Source organism: Anser anser (assembly GCF_964211835.1).
Source record: "Anser anser genome assembly, chromosome: 12".
In the NCBI taxonomy this organism is placed as follows: Eukaryota; Metazoa; Chordata; class Aves; order Anseriformes; family Anatidae; genus Anser; species Anser anser.
The window spans coordinates 12,262,033-12,273,675 of NC_139733.1; the positions used below are offsets into that span (position 1 = coordinate 12,262,033).

General features: G+C 49.0%; 1 protein-coding gene across 1 annotated transcript in view; it reads right to left on the reverse strand.

Annotated features, from left to right (window-relative positions):
* Positions 1-9,963, reverse strand: part of EEFSEC (eukaryotic elongation factor, selenocysteine-tRNA specific) — a 163,727-nt gene extending 153,764 nt beyond the window's left edge. The window contains exon 1 of the mRNA XM_083795375.1: positions 9,912-9,963. Coding sequence (XP_083651501.1) covers positions 9,912-9,948 — 37 coding nt within the window. The 5' untranslated portion in view covers positions 9,949-9,963. The remainder of the gene's footprint in view (positions 1-9,911) is intronic.
* Positions 9,964-11,643: the final 1,680 nt, after the last annotated feature.

Here is an 11,643-nt window from a genome sequence, read left to right on the forward strand (position 1 = left end):
TTTTGACTCAGATCACTGGGCATCCCCACCACTACACCTGCCCAAGCTGCAAGTAGTGTGTTAGTGTTAAACCCCACCTTCCTTGCATTTAGATTACATCGCACATCAGCGCCACATGTTCTAGAACTTCAGTTTTGAGGCTTATTCATGAAAGAGCTGCAGTCTCCCTCACACCACTCTGTTAAGTTATTAAGTTAAAGTTGTGCAAAATAACGGATTCTAGGAAACTATGTTTTAGAGATCACGGGCACTTTACAATGAAGACGCATCCAATACCACTACCAAAACAAAGCCTCAGATGTATAGATTCCCATGCTGAGGTTGGTAGGATTAGCAGAAATTAAGGAATTTAGATGTTGGGTATGTGCTTTCCCGAAGCAAGACAGCGCCTAGAAGGAGCCCAAGCCTCAACGGAGCCCCGGCTGGGGCTGTTTAGCTTTCAAAATGGACACAGGCGTTGGAGTTCCAGAGGTCCCTGTTCCTACAGCTCCAGGCCATGGAGACGCCAGCCTGAAGGCTTCAGAGAGCGCTACAAGACAAAGGCTTTTTTTCATCATTTAAGCACAGAAAACCGCATCTGTGCCATCTCTGCAGGGGATACACAAGAGGTTCATCCTTTAAGTGCACGGCTCTGGATGTCCTGGGTCCAAGCCAGCCGTCCAGCCCTCATTTCTTCCTCTGTGCCTTCTCGCTAAGATCTGCACGGAGACAGGGCTCTGTCCCCCTGCCGAGCCATCCTCATCCATGCTGGGCTCAACTTATCTGGGAGGATGAGGGGACTGTTCCTCAAGGACCGGTCTCACCACCACTTATTATCAACGTTTATCACAGCCACATGGTTTGCGCCGCCGCCAACTACTGTCTGCAGAAATTATCTGCTTTCGTGGAGAAGGCAGAAAGCAATCACCATTCAATTTTTGAAAGCCATCCAGAACAAAGTACTTCTTACCAAGACACTGTCTAACCCTCCCTGCTTTCCTCCTGATCCTACGGGGCTTGGGATGACGGGCTGCAGAGACCAGCGCTCCCCGCTTTTACAGACAAACCCCTTTGATCCAGATTTACTCATAATCCCTGCTTTTATTAGGATAAAAACAAAAACAGATGCAGATTAGCAAATCAGTTGTAGGTACAAGGGAGCAAATACGCAGAGTAAGAGAACCAACTGCCAAACGCTAATGTTAAAGAATTCAAGCCCAAGGGCTTTGTCTGAGGGAGGGACAGACAACCGCAGCGCGGAGCCAGGCAGCCTGGAAAGCTGCTGGAAACCACAGGAGAAAACTGCACTCAAGGACGTCGCTGCTTATCCCTTCAATTAAAATAGACGTGTTCCTTAAATGCGATGGAGCAGAGCCCCCTCCATGCCTCCCCCAGATCTCATGCCTGCTGCTCTCCCCGTCTCGTGGACACAGGGCCACTGGCATCTGCACACCAGGGTGGGAGATGCTGCATTCCCTGCATTTCCCTGGCTGACCCAGCATGGATGTGAATGCCCGGAGGGGCTGATTCCTGAGTGATGGCACTGGGGACTGCAGAGGAAGGGGAAGAGACCAACAATGGGACGATTTCATGGGCGTTCAGGAGCCCCTGGACATCTCCTGCTCCTGATGCAGGGCAGGTGCCCATGTGGGAGCATCGCCATGCTGCCACTGAGCCCATACCTGGGGCTTTGGGCTAACACACACACACCTTCCACACAGAAGGAGCCTTAAGTGCATGATGGGCAGCTCTGCACACTGGAGAGGAGGGCATCGTGCCCAGGAAGGCAAAACTCCTTTGGGGGAACGAGGCTGCACAGAGCTGCTGAGGAAAGGGATGGGGCTGGCTGGATCCAAAGGCCAGAGTCACACTGCCCAGAGCAGGATCTCTGCTGCAGGGAAACTCTCAGGACTTGTAACCACATTTCCTTCTGTGGGCTGAGGAGGCAAAAAGGCTGCTCCTCTGCGCTCGCTCTGATGCAAATCCATCTCACGCAAGAGCTGTGCTGGCTTTACACCAAGGACTTCCTGTGCGGGGCTGCCTCCCGTCGCCCCCTGCCCTGCTGCACAGGAGGAGAGGGCTCCCAGGGCTGCTCCTCTCCAGGCTGGGAGGAGGCTCCCCATCCCCTGAGACCATCAGGAGAAGGTGGGGAACACGAAGGAGCTCCAGACCCGCAGCACGCTCCCCTCTCCTGCCAGCACGGCCGGCATCACCTCCAGCTTCACTTTGTGATTAATGTTCTTCCAAACTTTCCCCAGCTCCCCGCGCTCCCACTTTCCGTCACCCTTCTCATTACGGATGTATCTTTGCATCGGGGAGAGCGGGAGGGAAAAAAAAAAATTGTTCTTTCAGGGTGACAGCTGAGCGAGGGCTATATTATTAAAGGTACCAATCATAGGTGCCGAGCTATCATCGCACGATGAATGCGCTTGTCAGGAGCCGCGGCGGCGGCCGGGGGAGCGTGGCAGGACGGCGGCACTCGTGTCCTCGCTCCTCTCCCCCAGCTCTCCCTCTCCCTTTCACGCCGGCCACCTCCGCTCGCCTGAACTTGGACCTTCCGCGGCGACAATTTCTCTGGCCTCGACAGCACGATTAATTTCTCCTGCCCTCCGCGGGGCCTCCGAGTGCGGTGGAAGTCCAGCTGGCCTGCTGCTGATAAGATGTACCTTTTGATTTGTTTTGTCTTTGATTGCCTTTTCTGTCACCTACAATGGCTGGCCGCCTGGAGACCCCCACATCGCCTGACTGACGGATCTATTTATCTATAGGCTGCTCCTCGCCTTCTCCTCCCCCTCGCTCCCCTCCTTCCCCCAGCCTCTCCTCCTCCCCCAAAGCACCACCTTGTACCGCTGAAGTCCCCGTCTAATAGAAGCCGTGAAGGCTCATCCACCATAAAATACATCTGCCATCCTCCTTCTCGCCAAGATAAAAGCCTGTCAGTGTTACTTTCCAATTCCAGGCAGCTTGATTAATGGTGAAAAGCCACCGCGAGATCGACTTCTGGTTTTTACAAGCGCTGTCAGCCGGCCCAGGGTTATGCGAAACACACACTCGGAGAAAACAAAACAAAATGAGAAAAGGTTGGGTGGGGAGGGAGGAGAGGGACGGGAGGGAGGGGGCGAGGGTATCCAAATCATATTAGGCTCAAGACTAAATAAAATAGGAACCTGGAGCCATCAAACCCCTGTCAGCCGGGTGCAGAAATACGCTCCGTGGCTCATTGTACCAAGGCAAATTATGGCAATAATAAATCATTGTTGAAGGAAGATTGTTGATAATTTTTTTTTTGGATGGTGGCATTCAATAGGGGCGCCGGGACACCTGCCACTGGGCTCGGAGCGGGAGCCGGAGCAGGTTATTAGCCTGTCACTCAGCCCCCCCTTGCCCCGCGGGGATCGCAGGCAGTGGGGCTGGAATAAAAAGTCTGGAGAGAGAGAGATATTAAAAAAAATTAATTAAATAGCGGATATATTCCTACAGGGGGAAAGGAAAAACAAAAAGGGAGGGGGTCAGAAGAATTACAGCACTCTTCACAGCGCTTGTTTTTGATAAAGAGTATTTTACAGCGGCCCAGCCTCGTAGTGCTTCAACTGTTCTGCTCCGGCTGTCACCGGGACACTGCCACCTCTGGGGGGACACACAGCTGTCTGTGGAGCACAGCAATGCCCCACAGGCCGGAAAAAAATATAGCCTGGAACAGAAAGCGGAGGTCTTCCTGAACCACCAGTGCAGGGCTTGAATGGTCAAGAACGGTGTTCCCTCAGGAGGCTCGCTCTGCAGTGAGCAGCACCACGATGTGTGGGGCTGTGAGCCCCGATTTGGGATCCAGCAGAGCCATCACACCTCTTGCAACGCAATACACTTACTGCTACACCAGAGCACTTCCCACTTCTTACGAGAAGGAAGACTGCCCTCAGTCAAGTCGCTACAGCACCTCTGCACCTGCAGCAAGTTTTCCTTCCAGGCGGATGAACGCCAGCACTTCTTGCGTGCTGAGCTCTGCCTGGGTCACGGAAAAAACAAATACCCCAGACTGCCCAGCAAAATAAACCACACCTCTGCTTTCACCACACCTGTGTGATCAGAGTTTAACATTGCTTCTTCTGAACTGGAAGGGCGGTTCAGCAGACTGGTTGTCAGCAGATACCATCCCACCTCTACCAGTGCAAGGAGAGAGCTGGAAGAGCAGACTTAGTTTGCAGCGACCTCACACATAACTCATTCTGTCCATTCGGAGGGATGACATGAAACCCAACGTATTGTATTTGGCCTTTTGGGGCATACAAGGTCAGCAGCCCAGCTCTCAAAGCCAGACATTGCATTATTTGCCCATCATGCTAGGCAGGACCTCCAGCTGCCTGCTGAGATACCACCCACACAGACTGCTTTGGGTATTACCCAAATCCCTTGATTCCTACCTGCAGCCCAAGCACCCAGCATCTCAGAGGGCAACAGCAGCCCAAGCCTTACCTTACACAAAGGCAAGGCTGATGCTATTTAAATGAATAAAGGAGAGACATCTCATGTAGAGGAGGAAGAAGGGAATAGAAGAGAAAATCCACACCAAAGAAAGAAAAAAAAAAGATTTAAGGAAGGAAAATCTAGAGAACAGGGAAGTGAAAGGCAGAAATAGTCTAACAAAAGGCAGCAGAAAGCACAACCAGAGAGGGAGAATAATCCCTGTGTATACTGGAAGCAATCCCAAAGAGAGCAAGAGGAGAACCAGAAGAGAGACATGGCATTTAGCAGAAGGCTGTGTATTATGAGAGAACAGAGGAGGCAGAGAGAGATGAAGAGGAAGAGAAGAAAGGTGAAAAGGCACCAGACAGACAAGCAACTCCCAGAGGGCACAGCAGGCTGCCCGGCAATGCTCTTCTAGGAAGCTGATGCCAGCAAAAGAAGAAAAAGAAAAGAAAAAAGTGTTCCGAGTACAGAAGCAAATCCATCAAAACCCCAGACAGAGGTTTTGCTTCACGTTGTGAATTAAATCATGCATTCAGTTTGTATTAGAGACACCTCCGCAGCCACACGCTTTCTGAACCAGCACGCACACGGGACCTCAAACCCTGCACCCCTTTTATCCCGTCGTATCCTCAAGCAGCTGCATTTCCCTCCTTTACCTCACTAACCAAGAGCCGTCATAACCCAGCCCACCACAGGCTCCCCTACACCTCAGCCACGGCACCGGACCCTCATCACCCGGCCCACGACCACCAGGCAGCGGGGACGGGACCCCCGCTATGGGGAGGAGGGCCAGAGGGCCCTCGGCACCACAACGTCCCCATTGTTGGAGCTCCCCTTGATCGTCCGGACGGTGAGAGCCGTCAGACGGGGCCGGCGCCCGGCCCCCGCAGATGTGAGGGATGGCAAATGGGAGCTGACAGAGGGGAGCAGCGGGGCAGGGCCGAGCGGACGTGGGAGGAAGCGGCAGAAGGCCAGCAGGTAGGGCCACCGCCGCGTGCGCTCGTCATGAGGAGGAAGCCATCGGAGGCTCCCTTTGGAGCGGGAGCACGAGGCAGCTTTTCCATCTGGGCGAAGTTAATGACTTCCACACGCAACGGGCTGGCTGATGAGTCTCGCATATGCGCGGCAGACGTGCCCAAAGCCTGCAGAGATCGCAGGGAGGCACGGGCTTGGGCTCCTGCTCCCATCCTGCCTGTGACCATCCCCACGGCACGGCCCCTGCCCTGGGGCACCGCTCGCACCCTTCTTCCCAGAGCTCCCCATACCCAACACAGCCGCAGCTCCTCCCGGCCAGGAGACCCCACAGCAGTGAGAACGGCAGTGCCAGAAGCTGGGAAAGCCAAACTAAAACATAGTACTCAGGAAAGCACTATAAAATGCTTTTACACGTTAAATTTTGAAGCAGTCACATTACTTCTGTATTCCATTATTTGAGAAAAGCTTTCCCTAAAACATTCCAATCCGCATTATTTACATTAAAACACTAGGCAGCTATAATTCCTGCTTATTGCCAGCCAATTTTATTTAGTCTTTAATACTGCACTGCTAACAACATTACAATAAGTCTGTATCGAAATCTCACTGCCTTTTTTCTTCACAGCTAGTTCTCCTAAAGCAAAGTTGTGTGTATCTGCACTATTAGGTCTATATTTAAATTCTATTTCAGAGCCATAAGATATAACCTTCTCTGTATACATGTTATCAATATTTATGTTTCTTATTTTCAGTATCTTACTCCCTCCTGGATAAATGTATTTCTTTTCTCCTGTAGCACAAGATTCTTCGCATGAAATGCAATTTCACTTCTAATGTAGTCCATATTTTTAAAACGATACAGTAAAAGAAATATTATTTCATAAATATAACAATTCTCCTTATGCTCTGTAATTATACCTAGCACTGTTTCTCATCATTAGAAAACCAAGACAGTTTAGCTCAAGCAACAGCTCTGGAAGATATTTCACTTGTCCTGAGAAACTCAGGAGCTTTCTTCTAAAAACGAGATTCCCTTCACTCTTCACTGGCTTATTTTTCTTTTTTCCCCTTATTATTATTATATTTATTTTTAAATTCAGCACCTTCCTTGTGACCACGTCCCATGCTGGGCTTGAACACCATGTGCTGTCAAGCCTGCCGGGCCGCTCCGTGAGCAGAGGGAGGCAGCCGAGTCCGTCACACACCTCTCCACGTCCACACAGCAATTCGCATATTCATGCGGCAAGAATTGAAAAAGGGCCCGCACTCGCTGCTATCACACCTTTTTCCCTCCCACCAAGCGCCAGTGCGGTGTATGAAGCGGCTTTGCCCTGTCGCTGCAGCCACAAGCCGGCTGCCTCGAGGGGCAGACAGAGACAGACAGCAAGCACTGCCTGATCAATGGACTTCTGCCCAACCCTTTATCACAAACAATAGGACAACCCAAAATATTTTTAGTTGGACATTGAGACCTACGAATCTAACTGCACAGAGGCCCAGGACGATCCCCCGGCACCAGAGACACCTTCTGTGCGTCCCAAGCAGCAACGCCGAGCCCTGCTTCAGCTTCTCTCTTCTTTTATCATCCCCAATGCTCGCCAAGTCCGAGAGCTCCGTGTGGGTTTCCGACCACTGACCGCAGGAGTGATGTGCTCAAGCTCAGTATTAATGTAAAGAACCATAGCAGCAGAGTTATTGAACGGCTCTGGCCCGCCTGGACATCTATATTGCACTAACTTGGATACAGGTGATAGGCACCTAAGATTAGAGAGACCGATAACTGTATATTCCTAAAGGGCCCTGTCCTTCTGGATAGATTTTTCAGAGGATGAATTTACTTTGTCTAATCCAGAAAGCAAGGTCTTTCCAGCAGTATTCAGACATATTACTAGTTTTTAGGGATACTGGACACCCTGCCTCACCTACAAGCAGAGCAGAACCACCCCATCCTACTCCCCAAATCCCTTGGGCCCTCCTCCCACTCACAGAGGCATTTGGCAAGAACCACACCAGTCTCCTGCCAGAGGATTTTACAAGAGAAAGGCAAAGCTGCCCTATCAGAGCTGCAGGGTAAAGGCACGAGGCAGCATCCTCCTGGAGCCTGGCGTTACCGACCTGGGGTGCCTGCCTGCGACTGCATACTGGTGGATGGAGAGCACGAAGAGACAGCTCTGTGCAGGCCCCCAGCCTTTTGCAGCCTCATGCTCGACTCTCAAAGGCCTGCAGGTTGCGTTTTGAAAGCAGGGTGCAGGCTGCGTGCTGTAGTTTAGCCTCCCATAAGCACACCGGGGCTGTGCTCAGCACAGGCAGTTGGGATCCAGTTGGGTCTTCCCGCTGTATTTGCGAAACATTTCCCAGGAAACCCATGTGCCAGCAGAAAGCCGCCCAGCACTCAAGGCAGCAGACAGCTTTAGGGGTGTTATTAATAACACTCAGCGAAAGGAAGGGCAAAATCCATAGGACTGATTCATTGTACACTGCACCGCTCTTCTGTAAAGATTTCTCCCCACGCAAATGCCTCAGGGCATTAACATAAACAAATCCCCACATTCCACCATGAGAAAAAGTCTAACAGGCAGCCAGAGGGAGGTTAACTGACAGCCAGCCACAGGGTAACAGAGACAGAGCGCACCCTTGCCAGTTCCCCTGTGCCAATCCCCTCGCAACAGCATCTTCCTGTTAGTGTAGAGATGCAAAACCAAATTCCTTTCACACAAGCATCTCCCACTACAGATCCATCTGTGGTCACACAAAGAGCCTGAAGCAGGACAGAGGCTTTTACCTGGCTTTTTCAATTTAAAGGCTGAAGCCCAGGCTAAATGATCGTAACTCCTGCTTGTTTCTACAGGACATTTTTACTTCATTATACTCGTACAAAGCTCCCTGGGCTGCAGCAACGTGACAGCCTTTGCGTTTATTGAGTCAAAAACAGGCAATTTCATTATTTCTTTCATGACACCTTTGAGAACCCCACCAGCATCAATCTGTCACCTCTGCTTAGTCAGATGACACAGATTTGAGCTGACTTTATAGCAAGTACTTTTAAGAACTGAGAACACAGAGAAACAGTCTTGCCTTCTCTTATAGTAAACGTAAAGTGTTAAACTTGATGAATTGCAGGCACTCAAAGCTCTGACCATTGCTTAATGAACTATGCATAACGGAAACGCTCTCTGGAGAAGTACAGATATTCTACAAAGATGAAATAGCATCGAGGCTGTGATCTCTCAGCAATTCCACGGGAACAAAGAAAAGCATGACCACGCTGGCACACGGACCGCTCAACTCTCTGACCCTCTTCTTAACTACAGGCTTGAGCTCACTGCTGACACACTGATTTTAGGCTTAAGGACACAATGAAGTGCACTACTTCTACTTCATTAATTAGAAGCTCATGGTTATGGTTAAAAGACACCTATTTTATATGCATACACGCGTGCAGTTTGGATCTGTGTTTCCGTTTCTACAGAGTTGGCATTTCTTCCACATGCTTCAAGAAGAGACAACATCAGTGGAAAAGGGAAGCCAAGTACAGGAACGGCACGGCACAGACACGCATCTGAGTCAGGACTCTTGCAGAGACCAACTGGCTGACCAGAGACAAATCCCGGTCTTCATTCTCTGCACCACCGCTTTATTTTCCACCCAATTTTTTTCATTTTTTTTTTTTAAATTCAGACTGACATCTTCAGAGCCAAAATATCTCTCATGCTGTAATTATAATCACCATCCACCAAAATGGGTGCTCCCATGCAAAACAAGCAACTCAATGCAAATAACAGCTGAGAATCCACTTCATAAAACCAGAAACCCTTTGGTATATTTGCCATACAACTGGAATGAGATACCCTTCGCCATTACAGTTTAAAGGATCATGCAAACTTCCAGCTATCCACTACAGAAGGACAGATACAAGCATTCAAAGCTAAATAAAAATAGCAGCAACACATCACTTGCAGAAAGTTGTGTTAGGCTAGGGTCTCATCATTAAATAAGACTTCACCCAAACATTGGCTTGCTTCCCCCAGCCCATACTACTCAATAGGAGAAACTGAGCTAATAAAACAGATCTTTTCTACCTACCTAAGAAAGTTAAAATGTTCCCTTTCTAAATCTCTCTTCTGGCCAAGGGTTATGCAAAGCAAGAGGGGCCTGGTTAAATTGTAAGATAAATTTGTATTCCTTTTTTTTTTTTTTTAAGAAGGAAAAAGTTGCCAGTTCAAACTCCATCCTCAAGAAGCCTTAGAGAATTAAGTTCCTTTTCCGAATATCTTCAACAAACAAATATCCATACCTCACAAGTTCTACAGCCACAGAAAGCAAAGATGACTTTGTACGTGGGAAAGGGAACACCAGGCCAGTCTGGGATACCAACAATAAACAAAACATCAATTTCTACAGCACACAGGTATTCATGGCTTTGTCTTACTGAGGAAATCCAGTCGGCAGACGCCCCTTTGTGACCTTAACTACCACCACCATAATACACTCACCATTTGTTGTCTGCAAAATCCTGGAGCTCAGGAACATTCTTAGAGGTGCTCATCTTAGGCATGGGCACACTGTACCAACGCAGATCAGCTTCACATTTCCTCTCCTCACTGCCTTAGGCATTACTTTTCCCCCCACCTCCTTCACATTGCTATCACTTCTCACCCCACTCCCACCACCTGCTCTCCACAGCTGAGCTCTGCAGTCCCAAACCATCATATAAATGACTACACCTGTGGCCAGGGTGAGCCTTTGCACTAGCTGCATTAGGAACGGTTCTGCGGCCCTTTGGAATGCAGCAGCTGCGATTCCTTGTTCTTCTGCTGGCAAAAAAAAAAAAATAGCAATTTAAACAAAAACACAATTCCCACTTACATCATGATGTTAATCACGCAAAATATTCTTCTCACTAAGTTTTCTGCTCCTGAATGCCTGGAGCTGCCTTTTTTTTAATACCCCTTCACACCACAGGTATACAGAAGAGGCACACCAAAGCTGAAAGAACATCAACTGGCTAAAGGCATGCTGAGGACTGAAGTGGGTAAGAGCCATCTCAGGTGGCTAATACTCCTGCAGCAGTGCTCACACCGTTTTTGGAACCATCCACCTCAGCCTTAATCTATGAGAAGGGCAATCTGGGCTGATACGTGTGCCGCGTATCCTGATTTTCTCTAAGGCAATGCAAAAAGATCTGAAACATAGCTTTTAAAAAATTTATATCCTAACTGTTCTTCTGTTTTATTTGCTCCTATTTTAAGCTCTCAGGTATTCATATTGCTGCAAGATTGTCTGGCCCAGTCTTCTTGTTCTCCAACAAGAAATATCTGAGTAGGCATCCCACCTCTGACAGCCCGCTCTGCAATGACAAAGTATATCATGTCTGTGCTCATTTCAGCCTCCAGCCCCTCTCATACAACTGCCAAAGGAGGTGCCAATTGTCAGGGTATTTCCTTTCTGCCAAGCACTGCCAGCTTGGCCAGCATCACATTAGCAATAGCCAGAGGATTGTTAGAACCTGGCCCGCTGAAGAGTTTCAATTTTAGCAGATCCATGCAGTCGTATGCTACAAAACAGCAGCTTAAAGTCTAGCTGACTAATTAGGTCCCCAGCTTAGAATATTGATTTTGTTTTTAAATGCTTCTTTTCTTGCCTTCTTTCCAATCCCATTGACTGTCTCAATCTAGGCTTAAATTGTATAGCAATATTGAGCAGACTAAGTAGCTGTAACACACTGCCTCTTTGACACTTAGAAGGCTTGAAAAATATTAGACAATGTTCTAAGTATTTATAAACGCTGTAAAAGGAAGAGATCGTTTTTAGCATCTCAGATTAAAACCACCTCAAGCTTGGCCCTTATTCTAGGACCTACAAAGAAACATTGGTAAACTCTGTTTCCAAACTTTTTACATTGTATGACACCCATCAGTGTAGCCGCAAAGTGAAGAAAAAAGAAAAAAAAAAAAGAGAGAGAGAGAGAACACACATTCAGTACAGATTTAATGCTTATTTTACTGCTCTCTTCCAAATTGCAGAACCCGGTGCCTTGAATTGCAGTGTAACATTGCCACCAGGCGGGCAAACGCTCTCCTTCAGCGTGCCAGCACCCGTCCTTCAGGGAGGCTTGATGAAGCTGGAAGGGCCTGGGTTTCACAGGCCCGAGCCCCCCTAACAAGCAGGCATTGTTTGAACACCTGCACATCTCCCTGTGCAGCTGGGAGGGTGCCAGCACCGCCG